Here is a 22,417-nt window from a genome sequence, read left to right on the forward strand (position 1 = left end):
TAGCAAGACCCCATATCTACAAAAATACAAAAAAAATAGCCGGGCATGGTCGTGTGTGTCTGTAGTCCCAGCTATTCGGGAGGCTGAAGTGGGAGGATCACCTGAGCCAGAGGAGGTCGAGGCTGCAGTGAGCTGTGATCATGCCACTGCACACCAGCCTGGGAGGCAGAATGAGACCATTTAAAGAAAAAAAAAAAAAAAAAGTGGGGAAAGTCCAAAATTTACATGTATTTTGAGTCAAATTTCTAAAGCAGGGAGATTCTGAAAAGTCACCAGTCTGGTTCTCAAAGCAACGGTCTCCAGGATGCCTGGGTCAGAGCATGAATAACCACCCCGCTCCCCAAGCACGGAGCCCTGCACTGGCTCAAGCTCAGAATCAAAGCGGCCGATCCAGGGCCTGGTGCCTCCACCAGACAGGAAATACAGAGGCTTCTAGCAAAGGGGCCGATCTAGGGCCTGGTGCCTCCATCAGACAGGAAATACAGAGGCTTCTAGCAATCTGCTCTGCCATTTGGAGTCCTGGGTTTCATCCTGGGCTTCTCAACCCAACCCTAAGAGGTCTGCAGCGGGAGCAGGCCGAGAGGGAGGGCGGCGCCCAGCTGGCTGCAGGGCCCTGGAAGGCTCCAGGGTGTGAGCCTCCAGCTCTGCTGCTCCCCAGCAGACCCGGCCACTTCCTGCCATGCCTTCTGCGGGACAGTGGAGATTTACAAGAGGCCCCTTATCTCTACTCTGCATGGCTCCAGGGCCAAGGTCAAGCTCTGGTGTTTGCGAGAGACTCAACTCCCCCTGAGCTCCCACAGCCCCATCTGGGAAACAGGAATGATCAAGGCTGCAACCTCAGCAAATTATGGCAGGGAAGATGGGCTCAGTGCATGGCTCTCAGCAAAGGCACAAAGTGAATGCTAACTATTCTGGGGAGAATGACATGTGCCCACGTGCCCCTTAGGCTGGAGCATGACTTCATGTACCCACCACCCACCCCACCAGCTAAGGAATCACAGAGACACCAACTCACTCATCTAAGTCCTGCCTCCACTTTCTCCCCCACCTAGTCCCTTGTAGTACTGAGGCTCAAGGCCTTCACTACCTTTCGGGTAATTTTCTTTTCTTTTCTTTTTTTGACAGACAGAGTCTTGCTCTGTTTCCCAGACTGGAATGCAGTGGCACAATCACAGCTCACCGCAGCCTCAACCCAACCTCCCAGGCTCAGGCGATCTCCCACCTCAGCTGCCTGAGTAGCTGGGACTACAGGCATGCACCACCACACCCTGCGAAATCTTTTTATTTTTTATAGAGTTGGGGGTCTGGCAATGTTGCCCAGGCTGGCCTCGAACTCCTGGGCTCAAGAGATCCTCCACTTGATGCTCTCTGGCAGTCGGTTCAGAGGGTCCAAGGCACAATTTCCAAGTCTCTGGGGTTTCTTCACATGGTGCTTACTGACCCAGAAAGCATCTGCCTTGCCAGGCGTGGTGACTTATGCCTTGTAATCCCAGAACTTTGGGAGGCCAAGGCAGGCGGATCACCTGAGGTCAGGAGTTCGAGACCAGCCTGGCCAACCCGGCGAAACCCCGTCTCTACTAAAAATACAAAAAAATTAGCCAGGTGTAGTGGTGCACACCTGTAGTCCCAGCTGCTCGGGAGGCTGAGGTGGGAGAATCGCTTGAACCCAGGGGGCAGGGGTTGCAGTGAACCAAGATCGCGCCACTGCACTCCAGCCTGGGTGTATAGAGTGAGACTCTGTCTCAAAAAAAAAAAAAAAAGCAAAGATAGAGGCCAAGTGCAGTGGCTCACACCTGCAATCCCAGCACCAGCACTTTGGGAGGCCAAGGTGAGGATTGCTTGAGCTCAGGAGTTCGAGAAAAGTCTGGGCAACATAGTGAGACCTTGTCTCTACAAAATTTTAAAAATATATATATATAGCCAGGCATGATGGCATATGCCTGTAGTCCCAGCTACTCGGGAGGCTGAGACAGCAGGATTAATTGAGCCCAGGAGGTTGAGGCTGCAGTGAGCTATCATGGCGCCACTGCACTCCAGCTTGGATAACAGAGCAAGACCCTATCTCAAAAATAAATAAATAAATAAAAGTTAAATTTAAAAAAAAAAAAAGGAATTGCATTGCAAAGTCAGGTGAGAAAGACCTGGGTTCGAATCCTGACTCTCCCACCTACTAGCTCTGCCGAGTGGCAACAATAACGCACCTGGCAGGCTCGTGAGAAGACTACACAGGATGACTCACAATAGGGCCGGGCAATCACTCAAACACGATCAGGAGTAAGGATGCTAAGCTCAGACATCCGCCTCCTGTACCCCCGGCTCCTCCAGATGCCGCTCTCCCCCGAGCCCCCTGAGACCGACGTGGCACGCGGCGAAGCCCCGCCCCAGCCTCTGGGCTCCTGGAAGGCAGGCCTGCGGCAGCGCTGCCTGCGACCTCCACGCAAACGCCCCACTTCCCTCCGCCAGCCTCCAGCAGAGGCCCGGGAGGTCCCCGCGGCCCCCTCACCTGAGGTCCCTCAGCCGCTTGCAGTGCTTCAACATGTCTGAGAGCGCGGGCATGTACACCACCTTCCCCATCATGCCCAGGTTGGCCAGCGACAGGGACCGCAACTGCTGGCACTGCAGGCCGATACTGACCAGCCCGGAGCCCGTAAGGACGCTGGGCAGCTGTGCGAGCGTCAGGTGCCGCAGGAAGGCCAGCTGGCCAATGGCGGCCACCTCCGAGTCCCCGACGCTCTGCGCGCGGCTGCAGGGCGGGAGCGAGTTGCGGATGGCGGGCTCGTTGCGTGGCATGGCGGAGGAGAAGTTGGACCCGATCAGTTCGAGGTGTTCCAGGAAGGGCAGGTTCTTCAGCAGAGACCAGAACACGGAGGAAGGCTGGGGGCCCGCCTGGCCGGAGAAGGGGCTAGGACAGGACTGCACGCCCACGCGCACTTTCTTGCCAAAGCCACGCGGCACTGCGTGCATGGCCGGCTGGGCGGGCGCACGGTCGGCGCGCGGCGCGGAGTCGGCGACGGAGCAGACAGGCAGGGAGAGGGAGCGCAGGTGACGCAGCCGGGCCAGGAGCTGGCAGAGGTGGCGGCCCAGGCCCTCCGAGCTGTGGTGGTGGGCAGCCGAGAGGTTCAGGTGGCGCAGGTTGCAGCAGGACGCCACCAGCGTCTCCAGGATGCTGCTGTCGATGTCGTCCTCCGCCTTGCGGAGCAGCGAGTCTGGGGACAGGCAGTGGACGCAGCCGCTGAGGTTCAGGCTGGCCAGGCTCCGCAGGTCCTTCCCGCCGTTGATGACCTGCTGGATCAGATGGCCGCCCGACAGGGTGCAGCGACTGAAGCTGAAGTAGAATGGGTTGTTGAATTTCATGTGCTGCAGGAGGGAAGAGCCGTTCAGCCAGGACTTGGGCAGCTGCAGGGCATCCAGCGCGACGTTGCGCGCCATGGAGTCCAGGAGGTTCTTGGTGGCTCCGCTCTCCGCGAAGCTGCCGGGGACGGAGATGAGGAAGGCGTGGAGGTTCTGAGGCGTGCGGTCACTAAGCACAGCCAGGTAGAGCCGCACCACCTCCTGGTTGATGTAGCCGGGGGCCAGGCGCGCATAGAAGACCCGTAGGTTCTGGTAGTGCGGCACGTTGCTCTGGCCCACCATGAGCTGGCCCGAGAGGATGGCGCCCTCGCGTGTGCGGTCCAGAATCTCGAAGTAGAGCAGTAGCTTCTCCAGGCTGGTGCAGCAGGGCACCACGCCGTACGAGGGCGTGAACAGCGTCTGCTTGAGCTCCCGCACGCGGCTCAGCGTGGCCTTGCACTCACTGCTCAGCTGGCTGGCGTCGAAGCCGGGGCTCACGTCGATGGCCAGCGAGCGCAGGTGCTGCAGGGCCGAGAGCATCTTGGAGAGGCGCAGGGAGGTGAGGTGGCAGCCCGAGAGGTTCACCTTCACCAGGCTGCGGCAGCGGGCCACGTGTTCCACGGTGGAGCCAGGCAGCCAGTAGCAGCCAGCCATGCTCAGCTGCTGGATCTCCCGGCCGATCTCCTTCACCAGCTGCCTCACCTTGTCCTCGCTCGCCTGCGGGACAGGGGCAGGGCAGGGCAGGGAGAGGAAGGAAAGGGCTGAAGGCACCTAGGGGTCTCCAATCCTCAGTGCGCACACTCCCCCTAGTGCAGCGGCTCCACCGGGAGGGAAGCTCCCCACCTCTCCCTGTCTACCTGCCCGCACACTGACCTGGAGCCAAGAGTCGAGAGTACCCAGCTAAGTGGGACTGGTAGAGGGGTGCAGCCATGGTAGAAAATGGTTTGGTAAGCGGGCACGGTGGCTCACGCCTGTAATCACAGCACTTTGGGAGGTGGAGGCGGAGAGATCACCAGGTCAGGAGATCGAGACTATCCTGGCTAACACTATTAAAAGTACAAAAAATTAGCAGAGAGAGGCCGGGCATGGTGGCTCACACCGGTAATCCCAGCACTTTGAGAGGCGGAGGCAGGCGGATCACCTGAGGTCAGGAGTACAAGACCAGTCTGGCCAACATGGTGAAACCCTGTCTCTACTAAAAATATAAAAACTAACCGGGTGTGGTGGTGGACACCTGTAGTCCCAGCTACTTGGGAGGCTGAGGCAGGAAAATGGCGTGAACCCAGGAGGCGGAGTTTGCAGTGAGCCGAGATCGTGCCACTGCACTCCAGCCTGGGCAACAGTGCAAGACTCCGTCTCAAAAAAAAGAAAAAAAAAGAAAAAAGCAGGCCAGGCACGGTGGCTCACGCCTGTAATCCCAGCACCTTGGGAGGCTGAGGCAGGCGGATCACAAGGTCAGGAGACTGAGACCACAGTGAAATACTGTCTCTACTAAAAATACAAAAAATTAGCCTGGACCGGGCACAGTGGCTCAAGCCTGTAATCCCAGCACTTTGGGAGGCCAAGATAGGCGGATCACAAGGTAAGGAGATCGAGACCATACTGGCTAACATGGTAAAACCCTGTCTCTACTAAAAAATACAAAAAAACTAGCCAGGTGAGGTGGCGGGCGCCTGTAGTCTCAGCTACTCAGGAGGCTGAGGCAGGAGAATGACGTAAACCCAGGAGGCAGAGCTTGCAGTGAGCCGAGATCCGGCCACTGCACTCCAGCCTGGGCGACAGACCAAGACTCCGTCTCAAAAAAAAAAAAAAAGAAAAATTAGCCAAGCGTGGTGGCGGGAGCCTGTAGTCCCAGCTACTCAGGAGGCTGAGGCAGGAGAATGGCGTGAACCCGGGAGGCAGAGTTTGCAGTGAGCCGAGGTCACGCCACTGCACTCCAGCCTGGGCAACAGAAGGAGACTCCGTCTCAAGAAAAAAAGCAACTGGAACTCCCGCATCCTGCTGGGGGGGTGTAAAATGGTGACCTCCCACTGCACCACTGGAGAGCTGCATATTTAACTTTACAAGAAACATCCAACACCTCTCCTGTGACCCAGCAATTCCACTCCTAGGGATCCACCAGAAAGCAAGTCTCCAACCCCTCTCCCCGACTCCCAAGGCCCTAGGTTCCCTCCCAGAACGAGGTACACATACATCTGCGCCCTTCTCCCCAGGCGGCATACCACCCACACTTTTCTGCCCCTTGCTTCTGTCCCTCAATGCATCCTGCAGACAGCGCCAGTCAGGACTTGGAGTGACTGCCACCTTTCCATCAGCACACAGGGTTCCACTGCAGGGCTGTGCCCAGTCCTCAAAGACTGAGATCTAGCTTGTTTCTTATCTCCTGCCCCCACGCCTACTCACCTGATAGTCCTTTTGCAGCAACACGGTGTGGATGAGGCTCTTATCAAGGCACAAGGCTGCGAGCTTCCGACAGGTACGCCGGACGTTCAGAATCAGGTCTGTGCTGGGGACGTGACTCAGGATGTGAAGGAGAATCTCATCAGAGAACCCCAGGAGGTGGACCCCGTCCGCCATCCCGGCTGCTGCAGGGTGCATGTCATCATCATCATTGGATATGTCCTGAAAATAAGGGGGACACCAAATTCCCACAGGATCCCCAAGGATGGCTGTCAGCCCAGCCTGCAGCTAGGGAGAGGAGCAAAGAGAAGCTCTTATCCATGGGAAAGAAAGTGCTTTTACTAAAAATCTCAACTGCATAACAAAGAATTCAAAATCCTTCAAAACCCCAATTATAGAGCTGTAAGCCAGGGTCTCCCTTCAAAAATGAAAGATTAGAAAAAAGATCATTATGTCTTTATTTATTTATTTATTTTGTGAGACGGAAGTTTCACTCTTATTGCCCAGGCTGGAGTGCAATGGCATGATCTCAGCTCACTGCAACCTCCACCTCCCAGGCTTCAGTGATTCTCCTGCTTCAGCCTCCCGAGTAGCTGAGACCACTTTGTCCAGCTAATTTTTTTGTTTTATTGTAGAGACGGGGTTTCCCTATGTTGCTCAGGCTGATCTCAAACTCCTGGGCAAGTGATCCGCCTGCCTTGGCCTCCCAAAGGGTGTTTTGTTATAATAGAGACAGGGTCTTGCTATGCTGCCCAGGCTGGTCTTGAACTCCTAGGCCTCCCGAAGTGCTGGGATCACAGGTGTGAGCCACCATGCCCGGCCTCTTCTTTTTCCTTTTTTTTTTTTTTGAGACAAGGTCTTGCTTTGTCGCCCAGGGTGGAGTGCAGTGATACAATCTTAGTTCACTGCAACCTCCACCTCCCAGGTTGAAGCAATTCTCCTGCCTCAGCCTCCCAAGTGGGATTACAGGCAACTGCCACCACACACAGCTAATTTTTGTCTTTTTAGTAGAGACAGGGTTTCACCATGTTGGCCAACCAGGTCACGAACTTCTGACCTCAAGTGATTTGTCCGCCTCAGTCTCCCAAAGTGTTGGGATTACAGGTGTGAGCCACCATGCCCGGCCTTTTTTTTTTTTTTTTTTTTTTTTGGAGACAGAGTCTCACTCTGTGGCCCAGGCTGGAGTGCAGTGGTACGATCTTGGTTCACTACAAACTCCACCTCGCAGGTTCAAGACATTTCCGTGCCTCAGCCTCCTGAGTAGCTGGGATTAAAGGCATATGCCACCATGCCCAGCTAATTTTTGCGTTTTTAGTAAAGACAGGGTTTTGCCATGTTGGTCAGGCTGGTCTTGAACTCCTGGCCTCAAGTGATCTGCCCTCCAAAACGCTGGCCTTTCAGGCATGAGCCCCGCCCCTGGCCATGCACACTTCCTTTTGCATTGCTGTAGTTAAAATCTGGCAAATTACAAGGTGTTCTTCCCTCATGTGGGCCTGAGTCAAAATGCCTGATGCCTTTTTGGTTTATACAATGAAGAGGGAGAAGAGCTGGACATAATGAGACATGAAGTCCCCAAATCAGGGACAAAGGAAGGCAGAAGGCTTTACCAAGGGGAGCTTCTCAGAGCAGCTGCTCTCTGTAAAGACCATGCCGAGGAGAGAGTGCCCGGGATCATCTCGACTGCATCATTTTTCCAGGGAATGTGTCTACACGACCCTCTGGCTCCAGCCTGCCCCTGATTCCTGTACATATTTGCCTGGATGGAAGCTCTGAGTTTTGCAAAGCCTGGCTGCTGCCATGGCAACCATGAAGGCTGTGGAGGAAGAGCCTGGCTGCACACCCCACGCAGGTGTCAGAGGTTTCCTGGGAACTCTGACCGTGACCGTCCTCTCACCCTCTCCAGACAGGCTTCCCATCCCGCTAAGCCCTCGCCAGGCCCTAGATGGGTGTCCTGAAATGTGTCCCACCTGTTCTTCCCTGGGAACAAAGAAGTACCCTCCATCCTCCAAAAGAGAAAGCCACAAGGAAACCAAAGGACATGGCCCGTAAGCACCCATGAGGGTCATGAGGGTCAGAGGTTCGAAACTTACTTCTGCCTTGCCTCCTAATATTTTAATAATTAGCAAGACAAGGCCGGGCACAGTGACTCACACCTGCAATCCCAGCACTTTGGGAGGCCAAGGTGGGGAAATCACAAGGTCAAGAGATCGAGACCAGCCTGGCCAACATGGTGAAACCCCGTCTGTACTAAAAATACAAAAATTACCTGGGCATGGTGGCAGGCGCCTATAGTCCCAGCTACTCAGGAGGCTGAGGCAGGAGAATCACTTGAACCTGGGAGGCAGAGGTTGCAGGGAGCCAAGATTGCACCACTGTACTCCAGCCTGGGTGACACAGCAACACTCTGTCTCAAAAAAAAATTAGGACAGGCTGGGCGTGGTGGCTCACGCCTGTAATCCCAGCATTTTGGGAGGCTGAGGTGGGCGGATCACGAGGTCAGTTCTCGAGACCAGCCTGGCCAACATGGTGAAACCCTGTCTCTACTAAAAACACAAAAATTATCCAGGCGTGGTGGCGCATGCCTGTAGTTTAAGCTACTCGGGAGGTCAAGGCAGAAGAATCACTTGAACCCGGGAGGTGGACGTTGCAGTGAGCCAAGATAGTGCCACTGCACTCCAGCCTGGTGATAGAGCGAGACTCCATCTCAAAAAAAAAGAAAGAGGGCCAGGCGCGGTGGCTCAAGCCTGTAATCCCAGCACTTTGGGAGGCCAAGATGGGCGGATCGCGAGGTCAGGAGATGGAGACCATCCTGGTTAACACGGTGAAACCCCGTCTCTACTAAAAAAAATACAAAAAATTAGGCGGGCGCCTGTAGTCCCAGCTACTCCGGAGGCTGAGGCAGCGTGAACCCGGGAGGCGGAGCTTGCAGTGAGCTGAGATCCGGCCACTGTACTCCAGCCCGGGGCGACAGAGCGAGTCTCCGTCTCAAAAAAAAAAAAAAAAAAAAAAAAAAGGCCGGCGTGGTGGCTCACGCCTGTAATCCCAGCACTTTGGGAGGCCGAGGCGGGCGGATCACAAGGTCAGGAGATCGAGACCACGGTGAAACCCCGTTTCTACTAAAAATACAAAAAATTAGCCGGGCGCGGTGGCGGGCGCCTGTAGTCCCAGCTACTCAGGAGGCTGAGGCAGGAGAATGGCGTGAACCCGGGAGGCGGAGCTTGCAGTGAGCCGAGATTGCGCCACTGCACTCCAGCCTGGGCGACAGAGCAAGACTCTGTCTCAAAAAAAAAAAAAAAAAAAAAAAACAGAAAGAAAAAAATACAAAAATTATCTGGGCCGGGCGCGGTGGCTCAAGCCTGTAATCCCAGCACTTTGGGAGGCCGAGACGGGCGGATCACGAGGTCAGGAGATCGAGACCATCCTGGCTAATATGGTGAAACCCCGTCTCTACTAAAAATACAAAAAACTGGCCGGGCGCGGTGGCTCAAGCCTGTAATCCCAGCACTTTGGGAGGCCGAGGTGGGCGGATCACAAGGTCAGGAGATCGAGACCACAGTGAAACCCCGTCTCTACTAAAAATACAAAAAATTAGCCGGGCGCGGTGGCGGGCGCCTGTAGTCCTAGCTACTCAGGAGGCTGAGGCAGGAGAATGGCGTGAACCCAGGAGGCGGAGCTTGCAGTGAGCCGAGATCGCGCCACTGCACTCCAGCCTGGGCAACAGCGTGAGACTCCGTCTCAAAAAAAAAAAAAAAAATACAAAAAACTAGCCGGGCGAGGTGGTGGGCGCCTGTAGTCCCAGCTACTCGGGAGGCTGAGGCAGGAGAATGGCGTAAACCCGGGAGGCGGAGCTTGCAGTGAGCTGAGATCCGGCCACTGCACTCCAGCCTGGGCGACAAAGAGAGACTCCGTCTCAAAAAAAAAAAAAAAAAAAAAAAAATTCTCTGGGCCTGGTAGTAGGCGCCTATAATCCCAGCTACTCAGGAGGCTGAAGCAGGAGAATTACTTGAACCCAGGAGGTAGAGGTTGCCTTGAGCCGAGATCACGCCATTGCATTCAACCTGGGCAACAGAGCGAGACTTAGTCTAAAAAAAAAAAAAAAATTAGTGGGACACAGTGGCATGCGTCTGTTGTCCCAGCTACTCAAGAGGCTGAGGTGGGAGGATCGCTTCAGCTCAGGAAGTTGAGGCTGCAGTGAGCTAGGATCTTGCCACTGTACTCCAGCCTGGATGACAGAGAGAGATACCTTGTCTCAAAAAAAAAAAAAAAAAGATAAATAAATAAAAATCAGATTCCTAGAACCCACCCCAGACCTGTGGGGCCCATCCCCAAAAGACAGACTCCCAAATCAGGGACAATCTTTACCAGAACCAGAGACAATCTTTATCAGAATTAGAGACAATATCAGAATAGGAGACAATCTTTATCAGAACCAGGGACAATCTTTATCAGAACCAGGGACAATCCTTATCAGAACCAGGAACAATCCTTATCAAGGAATGAACTGTACCCCTCCCAATTCCCGATTTGCAGATTTATGAGAATGCCATCACAGAGCTCACGTGGTAAGAGTGAGAACTTAGGACAAAATACTCTTAAAAACTCCAGCATTGGACCAGGCGCTGTAATGCTGTGCTCACACCTGTCATCCCAGCACTTTCGGAGGCTGAGATGGGTGGATCACCTGAGGTTAGGATTTCGAGACAGGCCTGGGCAACATGGTGAAACCCAGTCTCTACTAAAAATACAAAAATTAGCCAGGCGTGGTGGCAGGCACCTGTCATCCCAGCTACTTGGGAGGCTGAGACATGAGAATTGCTTGAACCCAGGAGGCAGAGGTTGCAGTGAGCCGATAATCGTGCCACTGCACTCCAGCCTGGGTGACAGAGCGAGACTCTGTCTCAAAAAAAAAAAAAAAAAAAAAAAAAAAAAAAAAAAAAAACTCCAGCATCATATGGATTCCAAAGTTACACTATCATACTGAATTTTTCTTAAAACCACATAGAAATCACAATAATTTTTTTTAAAAAGAGAGGGAGAGACAGCATGTCGGGAATTCAGTTCCAGCTCTCTCCACCCAGCCCCAGCAAATGCCACAGCATCATTTTTTCCACATGCTGTGCCCCAAATAAAAGAGAAGCTTCAGCTGGGCACGGTGGCTCACGCCTGTAATCCCCAGAACTTTGGGAGGCCGAAGTGGGCAGATTACAAGGTCAGGAGTTCAAGACCAGCCTGGTCAATATGGTAAAACCCCATCTCTACTAAAAATACAAAAGTTAGCCAGGCGTGGCGGCGGGCTACTGTCTGCAGCAACTATCCCAGCAACTCGGGGGGCTGAGGCAGAAGAATCGCTTGAACCCGGGAGTCTGAGTTTGCAGTGAGCCAAGATCGCGCCACTGCGCTCCAGCCTGGGCGACAGAGCGAGACTCCGTCTAAAAAAAAAAAAAAAAAAAAAACAAAGAAGTTTCATCTCAGGCCAGACCTCTAATGCAACTGTGGGGCCAGCACCCAACCTGCTGGGGCAGGCATTCAGGGGTGATGCCCAGACAAGAGAAGCTGGCCCAGGAAGTAGCTCGAATGGGCCCCCACGCCCACTCTCCATCTCTGGCCAGAGGACCCTAGGAGGCGGCTGCTGGGCAGGTGAGTTGAGTCATTTCCCTGGAACTTAGGCTTCTGGACGCAACTCTGTTAAGGCACCTTGCACCAAAAAAGGTGGCAAGCTCTAGAGAGGAAACAAAAACCAGGGTGCAGAATGGGTGCAGTGGCTCATGCCTGTAATTCCAGCACTTTGGGAGGTTGAGGCAGGCGGATCACTTGAGGTCAGGAGTTCGAGACCAGCCTGGCCAACATGGTGAAACCCCATCTCGACTAAAAATACAAAAATTAGCTGGGCGTGGTGGCAGGCGCCTGTAATCCCATCTACTAGGGAGGCTGAGGCAAGGAGAATTGCTTGAACCCAGGAGATGGAGGTTGCAGTGAGCCAAGATCACACCACTGCACTCCAGCCTGGGCGAAAGAGTAAGATTCTGTCTCAAAAAAATAAATGAATAAAAATAAAAACCCGGCCGGGCGCGGTGGCTCACGCCTGTAATCCCAGCGCTTTGGGAGGCCGAGGCAGGCGGATCACGAGGTCAGGAGATCGAGACCATCCTGGCGAACACGGTGAAACCCCGTCTCTACTGAAAATACAAAAAAAATTAGCCGGGCGTGGTGGCGGGCGCCTGTGATCCCAGTTTCTGGGGAGGCTGAGGCAGGAGAATGGCATGAACCCAGGAGGCGGAGCTTGTGGTGAGCGGAGATCACGCCACCGCACTCCAGCCTGGGCGACAGAGCGAGACTCTGTCTCAAAAAAATAAATAAATAAATAAAAATTTAAAAAAATAAAAAAATAAAATAAAATAAAAATAAAAACCCAAGTTGCAGCCTGGGCAATGTGGCAAAACCTCGTCTCTACAAAAAAATACAAAAAATTAGTTCAGCCGGGCACTGTGGCTCACGCCTGTAATCCCAGCACCTTGGGAGGCCAAAGCAGGCAGATCACGAGGTCAGGAGTTCGAGACCAGCCTGACCAAAATGGTGAAACCCCATTTCTACTAAAAATACAAAAATTAGCCAGGCTTGGTGATGTGCACCTGTAGTCCCAGCTACTCAAGAGGCTGAGGCAGGAGAATCACTTGACCCTGGGAGGTCGAGGTTGCAGTGAGCTGAGATCGCGCCACTGCACTCCAGCCTGGGCAACAGAGGGAGACTCCATCCCAAAAAACAAAATTAGCTGGGCGTGGCGGCACGTGTCTAGAGTCAGTCCCGGCTACTCAGGAGGCAGAGGTGGGAGGATCACCTGAACCCGGGAAGTGGTGGCTGCAGTGAGCCATGATCGCGCCACTGCACTCCAGCCTAGGCGACAGAGCGATATCCTGTCTCCAAAAATAAAATCTAGGTAACTGACCAGACGTCAAAGGACGAGTAATGCCTGCCACAGGGCCTGGGCTCCTAAGCCCAGAACCTCCCTTCCCTCCACCACCAGGAAAGGGCAGCTGGAGTTTCCAGACAGGTCCGGACCAGGCACCTCATTTCTGGGTCTCCTGAAATTCCAATTCTGGTGTGAGTGGCAGGCCCTGGAATGTGCTTACCAGGCACACTAGGAACCATCGGCTATAATGACAACTTGAAAGTGGTTTAAAGAGTTTAGCTATTCGCTAAACTCTGTGTTTTATGTACTTTTCAGAATATGTAACATTTCAGTTTTTTCAAAACCCTTTTTTTGTAGAGACAGAGTTTTGCCATGTTGCCCAGGCTGGTCTCAAACTCCTGAGCTCAAGTGATCTGTGCCCAGCCTAGTTTTTTTTCAAAAGTTAAGCAAAATTAAGATCTGAAATCTTGGCCGGGCGCGGTGGCTCACGCCTGTAATCCCAGCACTTTGGAAGGCCGAGGCGGGCGGATCACAAGGTCAGGAGATCGAGACCATGGTGAAACCCCGTCTCTACTAAAAATAGAAAAAAATTAGCCGGGCGCAGTGGCGGGCGCCTGTAGTCCCAGCTACTCGGGAGGCTGAGGCTGGAGAATAGCGTGAACCCGGGAGGCGGAGCTTGCAGTGAGCCGAGATCGTGCCACTGCACTCCAGCCTGGGTGACAGAGCGAGACTCTGTCTCAAAAAAAAAAAAAAAAAAAAAGATCTGAAATCTTGACCGGGTGTGGTGGCTCACGCCTGTAATCCCAGCACTTTGGGAGGCCAAGGCAGGTGGATCACGAGGTCAGGAGATCAAGACCATCCTGGATAACACAGTGAAACCCCGTCTCTACTAAAAATACAAAAAAATTGGCCAGGGGTCGGGTGCAGTGGCTCATGCCTGTAATGTCAGCACTTTGGGAGGCCAAGGCGGGCGGATCACCTGAGGTCAATAGTTCGAGACCGGCCTGACCAACGTGGACAAACCCCATCTCTACTAAAAATACAAAAAAAATTTGTATTTTTTTTACAAAAATACAAATGTGGACGTGGTGGCGCATGCCTGTAATCCCAGCTACTTAGGAGGCTGAGGCAGGAGAATCGTTTGAACCTGGGAGGAGGAGGCTGCAGTGAGCTGAGATAGTGCCATGGCACTCCAGCCCGGGCAACAAGAGTGAAACTCCGTCTCAAAAAAAAAAAAAAAAAAAAAATTAGCCAGATGTGGTGGTGGGCGCCTATAGTCCCAGCTACTTGGGAGACTGAGCCAGGAAAATGGCGTGAACCCAAGAGGCGGAGCTTGCAGTGAGCAAAGATCATGCCACTGCACTCCAGCCTGGGCGACAGAGCGAGACTCCATCTCAAAAAAAAAAAAAAAGGATCTAAAATCTTATTACCTGCCAAAAAACATCTCCTCCCAGAAAGAACCCTAGTCTGGGCTGGGTGCAGGGGCTCACACCTATAATCCCAGCAATCTGGGAGGCCACGGTGGGAGGATCACTTGAGGTCAGGGGTTTGAGACCAGCCTGAGCAACATAGTGACACCCCATCTCTACGAAAAATTTTAAAAAGAAAAAGAGAAATAAAAATAAAGAATGGGCCAGGAACGGTGGCTCACGCCTGTAATCCCAGCACTTTGGGAGGCCGAGGCAGGTGGATCACGAGGTCAGGAGTTCGAGACCAGCCTGGCCAAGATAGTGAAACCTCGTCTCTACTAAAAATACAAAAATTAGCCGGGCTTGGTGGCACGTGCCTGTAGTCCCAGCTACTTGGGAGGCTGAGGCAGAAGAATCGCTTGAACCCAGGAGGCAAAGGTTGTGGTGAGCCAAGATTGTGCCATTGCACTCCAGCCTGGGCGACAAGAGTGAAACTCCGTCTTAAAAGAAATAAATAAATAAATAAAAACAAAAAAATAAAGAATGGGCCCTAACCTATTTATGACTCAGGCACCCAGTGAAATCACAGAATTCACAAATCAGCTGGTAAGATGTCTGGGATGTGCTTTAACTAATCCATGAGGGACAGGAGAGGTGGGAAAGAGTCGGGGGAGAAGGGGAGACAGAGATGAACCCAGATGGGTCATGTGTTGACAACTACTGAAACTAGACAAGTGTATAGAAACGAGTTCATTGGCCAGGCGCAGTGGCTCACGCCTGTAATCCTAGCACTTTGGGAGGCCAAGGCGGGCAGATTACAAGATCAAGAGATCAAGACCATCCTGGCCAGCGTGGTAAAACCCCGTCTCTACAAAAATACACAAATTAGCCCAGCGTGGTGGCAAGCACCTGTCGTCCCAGGTACTTGGGAGGCTGAGGCAGGAGAATCTCTTGAATCCGGGAGGTAGAGGCTGCAATGAGCCAAGATTGTGCCATTGCCCTCCAGCCTGGGTGACACAGCAAGACCCTGTCTCAACAACAACAAACACCAACTGACCAGGTACGGTGGCTCACACCTATAACCCCAGCACTTTGGAAGGACAAGGTGGGAGGATAGCTTGAGCCCAGGAGTTGGAGATCAGCCTAAGCAATACAGCAAGAAACTTGAAAAGTGTTCAATCGCAGGCGTGATCTAAAGGGATAAACGATGTTAAGGTCTTTACTCTTTCTTCAGTGCCCCTCTTCTTAGGGCTTTGCTTATCTATTTGGCATTTTCTAGGCCGTCCCTTGAGACACAGCACTGCTGCCACCCAGTCTATGCACAAGCTGTCCTGTTGACCAGACATGCCACCAAGCAAGGGAAACTGCTACACTCTCAAACTTCAGCTCAAAAGCTCCTTCCTCAGGGAAGCCCTCCCAGTACTCTCCAGGCACACTTAACTCACTGCCTTCCACAGCTGACCAGGTCTCCCCTTCCAGTCTCATCAGACAAACTGTAATGATTTCCCCACCACTGCAGGAAAGCGTTTTGAACAGGGAGCATTTTTTATTTACTTTTTTTTTTTTTTTTTTGAGACAGGGTTTCACTCCGTCTCCCAAGCGGGAGTACAGTAGCACAATCATAGCTCATTGCAACCATGGCCTCCCGGGCTCAAGTGATCCTCCTGCCTCAGTCTCCCGAGTAGATGAGACTACGGGCGCATGCCCCCACACCAGGCTAATTTTGTAATTTTTGTAGAAATGGGATGATCTTGTTATGTTGCTCAGGCTGGTCTCGAACTCCTGGCTTCAAGCAATCTTCCTATCTTGGCCTCCCACAGCACTGGGATTATAGGCAAGAGCCACCATGCCTAGCCAGAGAGTTTTTGTAGGGTTTTTTTGGTTTTTTCATTTTTAGGGAGAACACAGTTTTACTCTTTTGCCCAGGCTGGAGTACAGCGCTATGATCTCGGCTCAGTACAACCTCCACCTCCCAGGTTCAAGCAATCCTCCCACCTCAACCTCCCCAGTAGCCAGGACTACAGGTGCACACCACCCCACCCAGCTAATTTTTGTTTTTTTGTTTTGTTTTGTTTTGATACGGAGTCTCGCTCTGTCACCAAGGCTGGAGTGCAGTGGCATGATCTCAGCTTACTGCAACCTCCGTTGCCCAGGTTCAAGGGATTCTCCTGCCTCAGCCTCTCGGATAGCTGGGACTGCAGGCATGTGCCACCACACCTGGCTAATTTTTTTGTATTTTTGGTAGAGATGGGGATTTCACCATGTTGGCCAGGCTGGTCTCGAACTCCTGACCTCGTGATCTGCCTGCTCGGCCTCCCAAAGTGATGGGATTACAGGCGTGAGCTGCCGCGCCCAGCTAATTTTTGTAAAGACAGGGTTTCCATGTTCCCCAGACTGGTCTCCAACTCCTGGGCTCAAGCAATCTGCCCACCTTGGCCTCCCAAAGTACTAGAATTACAGGCATAAGCCACCATGCCCTGACAGGATCATTTTTAATACTCGAGAAAAAGAGGCACTGAGGCCGGGCGTGGTGGCTCACGCCTGTAATCCCAGCACTTTGGGAGGCCGAAGCAGGTGAATCACAAGGTCAGGAGATTGAGACCATCCTGGCTAACAAGATGAAACCCCGTCTCTACTAAAAAAATACAAAAAATTAGCTGGGCGTGGTGGCGGGTGCCTGTAGTCCCAGCTACGCGGGAGGCTGAGGCAGGAGAATGGCAAGAACCCGGGAGGTAGAGCTTGCAGTAAGCCGAGATTGCACCACTGCATGACAGCCTAGGAAACAGAGCAAGACTCCGTCTCAAAAAAAAAAAAAGAAAGAAAGAAAGAAAAAGAAAAAGAGGCACTGAACCATGTGAAGTGCTACTGGAACAAACAAACAAACAAAAAAAAGCAGAGCCCAGCTGGGTGCGGTGACTCATGCCTGTAATCCCAACACTTTGGGAGGCCAAGGCGGGTGGATCACCTGAGGTCAGGAGTTTGAGACCAGCCTGGCCAACATGGCAAAACCCCATCTCTACTAAAAATACAAAAATTAGCCAGGTGTTATGATGCACGCTTGTAGTCCCAGCTACTTGGGAGGCTGAGACAGGAGAATCACTTGAGCCGGGGAGGCAGAGGTTGCAGATCGCACCTCTGCACTCCAGCCTGCCTGGGCGACAGAGTGAGACTCTGTCTCAAAAACAAAAAACAAACAAACAACAAAAGGAACAGAGGGTCCTTTGAGCTGGAATTCTGTAAGACCAAGGTACCAGGACCCTCCTTCCCTAACGCCAAGCACGAACAGCTAACTCTAACTGGAATCTTCATTTCAATCTTATCAATCTGCAGTTGGGCCACATACCGTTCCGTGTCAATGAAGAAGCCACTGGGGTCATTTCTAGGCCAAATTCACTTCAAATGAAGAGGGGCGGTGGGCACAGCGAACCCCAGCCATCTCCACAGACCCCTGCCCCATCACTCTGAGGAAGACACTTGAGCCTCTCACTCCTGCTCCCTAGAACCCAGGCAAGCTCCTAAATCTGTGAAGTGCACCCAACGATCTGAGTCCTGAAAGGTGACAGATACCAACCTAGGTGTCCATACAGATAGGCAGGAAGCATCACCGGGAAGCCACTAGTCAGAGTCTAGAGTCCCCGCTACACCCCTGTCTGCAGAGACAATACCTTGCGCCACCTTACAGGGACGCGGCGGGCTTCTCCATCGGACCCAGATTTGGGGAGTGTTGGGAAAGAATTCCAGGGTACATCGTAAGTCCCCCAGATGAAATGGCTTTTCCTCCATCACCCGCCCCCCACGTCATTCAGCAAGCAGGCTCCAGAGAGAAGTGGGTTGGGGCTGAAACTGAGCATCCAGAGATAGAAGATGGAGTGGGACGTGGGCACGGAGGGGGAATGTCCCAGGGCTGCAGGGGCCCAGCCAAGGAAACGGGGCACTGAGAAAGGGGCCTCGGAGGAGCCTGGACCCTCAGGGGACGGAGAGACGGGGGCAACTCTGGCAATCAGGAATGGACGAGCGAAAGGGGAGACAGCTTGTGCCTTCCGAGGCAGGGTAGGAGTCTTGGGGACAGGTTGCGGGAAAGACGAGAGCAGGGGCAAGGCCAGGGTCGGGATGGGAAGGACGGGCGGGGTAGGGGTCGGGATAGAAAGGATGCAAGGGAACCCGGGTCGGGATGGAAGAACCCAGGGGGACCGAGGCCGCCGAAGCAGAAGCAGAGCGGAGACAGGCGCGGACAGTACCTCTCCGGAGCTGGCCATGTCGCCGGCGGTGCCGAGCCGCGGCAGCGGGAGCCGCAACCCCGGGGCCTCCCACCTGCCGGGCTAGGGATGCTCGAAGCCGGCGCGTCCACGGCTCAACCGAGACCCCGCAGGGAGCGGGCTCTCGTCACTTCCGGCGCCCGCCGACACGCACTTCCGTTCGCCCGCAGGCGGGCCGCAGGCGGCCGCCATGTTGGATGTGGCTCCACCCGAGGAGCTGCTGGAGCGCAAGGGAGGCAGGAAGGGCTCCAACGGCCTCTGCCTCTTTTCTGAGCTCGTTCTTAGACCCCCTCTGCCGTCTGCACGCTCTTTTCCAGCCACCCGGCCTCCCGATGCCGGCCTAGCGCGTTCCCCCCGGCAGGCTTTTGCATTTGCCCTTCCCACTGTCTTTCGTGTGCAAAAGCAACAGGTCCTGAGCACACCTCATGGAATAGCGTCGCCTCCTCTCTACCTTCACATACACCCCGAAACTTCCCTCTCATCCTATGTGTTTCTCCATAGATTTTTGCACCATCTGACCGACTGTATCTTTTTTTTTTTTTTTTGGTCCTCCTCTAATAAACTGTAAGCAGGGACAGGATTTCCCAATACCTGAAACTGTCCCTGGAATGTGATAGACACTGACAATACATATTTGCTAAGTAAATATGAATGTATGCGCCCTCACACTTTTTTTTAGTAGAGACGGGGCTTCACCCGTGTTAGCCAGGATGGTCTCGATCTCCTGACCTCGTGATCCGCCCGTCTCGGCCTCCCAAAGTGCTGGGATTACAGGCTTGAGACACCGCGCCTGGCCAGCGCCCTCACACTTAAGAGTTTGCGTTTGAAAATAATTAGACCCGAGGCCGGGCGCGGTGGCTCACGCCTGTAATCCCAGCACTTTGGGAGGCCGAGGCGGGCGGATCACAAGGTCAGGAGATCGAGACCACGGTGAAACCCCGTCTCTACTAAAAAAAAATTACAAAAAATTAGCCGGGCGCGGTTGTGGGCGCCTGTAGTCCCAGCTACTCGGGAGGCTGAGGCAGGAGAATGGCGTGAACCCGGGAGGCGGAGCTTGCAGTGAGCCGAGATCGCGCCACTGCACTCCAGCCTGGGCTGGGCGACAGAGCGAGACTCCGTCTCAAAAAAAAAATAATAATAATAATAATAATAATAATAATTAGACCCGGCCGGGCTTGGTGGTTTATGCCGGTAACCCCAGCACTTTGGGAGGCCGAGACAGACGGATCGCCTGAGGTCAGGAGTTTGAGACCAGCCCAGCCAACATGGCGAAACCCGTCTCTACTAAAAATACAAAAATTAGCTGGGCGTGGTGGCGCACGCCTGTAATCCCAGCTATTCGGGAGGCTGAGGCAGGAGAATCGCTTGAACCCGGGAGATGGAGGTTGCAGTAGCAGACATCTTGCCACTGCACTCCAGATTGAGCAACAGAGTGAGACTGTCTCAAAATACATACATAACATACGTACCTACATACATTCATAGATACATACATACATACTTAGAGCTGACAGGATGGCTTACGCCTGTAATTCCAGCACTTCAACAGGCCTAAGCGGGAGGATCCCTTGAGGCCAGTCGTTCCAGACCAGCCTGGGCAACACAGCAAGAACCCCCAGGCCGTCTATAAAAATTGCAAAACATTTTCTGGAGATTGAGGCGGGAGGATCACTTGAGTCCAGGAGTTCCAGGCTGCAGTGAGCTGAGATTGTGCCACTGCACTCCAGCCTGGATGACAGAGCAAGACTCTTGTCTCCTCAACAAATAAATAAATAAAAATACTTTACTAATAAAAATCCCTGGGGAAAGTTCGTTCTCTGAAATCAAAAGAACTGGGTTTGAGGCCAAGCACAGTGGCTCACGCCTATAATCCTAGCACCTTGGGAGGCTGAGGCAGGAGGATCACTTGAGTCCCATGGGTTTGAGACCAGCCTGGGCAACACAGCAAGACTTCTTTCTACAAAAAAGACGAAAAAAAAAGAAAAAAAAAAAAAAGCCCAGGCGCAGTGCCTCACGCCTGTAATCCCAGCACTTTGGAAGGCCGAGGCGGGCGGATCACAAGGTCAGGAGATCGAGACCATGGTGAAACCCCGTCTCTACTAAAAATAGAAAAAAATTAGCCGGGCGCAGTGGCGGGCGCCTGTAGTCCCAGCTACTCGGGAGGCTGAGGCCAGAGAATGGCGTGAACCCAGGAGGCGGAGCTTGCAGTGAGCCGAGATTGGGCCACTGCACTCCAGCCTGGGTGACAGAGCGAGACTCCATCTCAAAAAAAAAAAAAAAAAAAAAAAAAACAAAACCCTGTAATCCCAGCACTTTGGGAGGACGAGGTGGGCGGATCACGAGGTCAGGAGATAGAGACCATCCTGGCTAACGCAGTGAAACCCCATCTCCACTAAAAATACAAATAATTAGCCGGGCGCGGTGGCTCAAGCCTGTAATCCCAGCACTTTGGGAGGCCGAGACGGGCGGATCACGAGGTCAGGAGATCGAGACCATCCTGGCTGACATGGTGAAACCCCGTCTCTACTTTAAAAATACAAAAAACTAGCCGGGCGAGGTGGCGGGCGCCTATAGTCCCAGCTACTCGGGAGGCTGAGGCAGGAGAATGGCGTGAACCCGGGAGGCGGAGCTTGCAGTGAGCCGAGATCCGGCCACTGCACTCCAACCTGGGCGGCAGAGCGAGACTCTGTCTCAACAAAAAAAAAAACAAAACAAAACAAAACAAAATACAAATAATTAGCTGGGCGTGGTGATGGGCACCTATAGTCCCAGCTACTCGGGAGGCTGAGGCAGGAGAATGGTGTGAACTCGGGAGATGGAGCTTGCAGTGAGCTGAGATCCGGCCACTGTACTCCAGCCTGGGCAACAGAGCGAGACTCCGTCTCAAAAAAAAAAAAAAAAGAAAAAAGAACTGGGTTTGAATACTGGAACTGACTTCTAGGGTGACCCTAAGCAAGTGTATTCATTTTCTAGAGCTGGCTTAAGAAAGTGTCACATGCCGGGCGCGGTGGCTCACGCCTGTAATCCCAGCACTTTGGGAGGCCGAGGCGGGCGGATCACAAGGTCAGGAGATCGAGACCACGGTGAAACCCCGTTTCTACTAAAACTACAAAAAATTAGCCGGGCGCGGTGGCGGGCGCCTGTAGTCCCAGCTACTCAGGAGGCTGAGGCAGGAGAATGGCGTGAACCCGGGAGGCGGAGCTTGCAGTGAGCCGAGATTGCGCCACTGCACTCCAGCCTGGGCGAGAGAGCGAGACTCTGTCTCAAAAAAAAAAAAAAAACAAAAAAAAAAAAAAAGAAAGTGTCACAAAGGGGTAGGGTGAACAGCAGAAATGTCTTCTCTTACAGTTCCAGAGGCCAGAAATTGGAAATAAAGATGACAGTGGATCATGCTGCCTTCAAATGCTCTAGGAAAGGATCCTCCCTCACTTTTTCCTTTTAATTTTATATTTTTTTAAATAGAGACAGGGTCTTGCTATGTTACCCAGGCTGGTCTTGAACTCCTGGGCTTAAGTGATCCTCCTGCCTCAGCCTCCCAAAGTGCTGGGAGTACAGGTGTGAACCACCATGCTGACCTTTTTCGTAGCTTGGGTGGTTCCCTGCAATCTTTGGAGTCCCTCAGCCTGCAGCTCATTACTCCAACGTCCTCCTCCGTCTTCAGGTGGCCGTCTCCCCACCGTCTCTCTCTGTGTCCTCTACTCATCTTCTAAGGACACCAGTCATGTTGGATTTAAGGGCTCATCTTAATCCAGTATGATTTCTTTTTTTTTTTTTGAGATGGAGTCTGGCTCTGTCGCCCAGGCTGGAGTGCAGTGGTGCAATCTCGGCTCACTACAAGCTCCGCCTCCTGGTTCACACCATTCTCCTGCCTCAGCCTCCCAAGTAGCTGGGACTACAGGCAACAGCCACCACACCCGGCTAAGTTTTTGTATTTTGTTTAGTAGAGACAGGATCTCACCATATTAGTCAGGATGGTCTTGATCTCCTGACCTCGTGATCCGCCCGCCTCGGCCTCCCAAAGTGTTTGGGATTACAGGCGTGAGCCCTCTGCCCAGCCTGACCTGTTTATTTTCTGTCCTCCGCTAGAACAGTGCTTGGCAGTAGCAGGCCCTTGA

General features: G+C 53.1%; 1 protein-coding gene across 3 annotated transcripts in view; it reads right to left on the bottom strand.

Moving 5' to 3' along the window:
• Positions 1–18,428, bottom strand: part of FBXL18 (F-box and leucine rich repeat protein 18) — a 59,641-nt gene extending 41,213 nt beyond the window's left edge. For 2 of the 3 annotated variants that reach the window (XM_077996123.1, XM_015133230.3), the window contains exons 1-3: positions 18,285–18,428; positions 5,734–5,952; positions 2,504–4,047 (exon numbers count right to left, since the gene is read on the bottom strand). In XM_077996123.1, coding sequence (XP_077852249.1) covers positions 2,504–4,047; positions 5,734–5,952; positions 18,285–18,302 — 1,781 coding nt within the window. In that variant the 5' untranslated portion in view covers positions 18,303–18,428. Of the gene's footprint in view, positions 1–2,503; positions 4,377–5,733; positions 5,953–18,284 lie in introns of all 3 variants that reach the window. The other variant, XM_077996124.1, reaches the window with a different exon arrangement.
• Positions 18,429–22,417: the final 3,989 nt, after the last annotated feature.

This window comes from Macaca mulatta, chromosome 3 (assembly GCF_049350105.2).
Source record: "Macaca mulatta isolate MMU2019108-1 chromosome 3, T2T-MMU8v2.0, whole genome shotgun sequence".
In the NCBI taxonomy this organism is placed as follows: Eukaryota; Metazoa; Chordata; class Mammalia; order Primates; family Cercopithecidae; genus Macaca; species Macaca mulatta.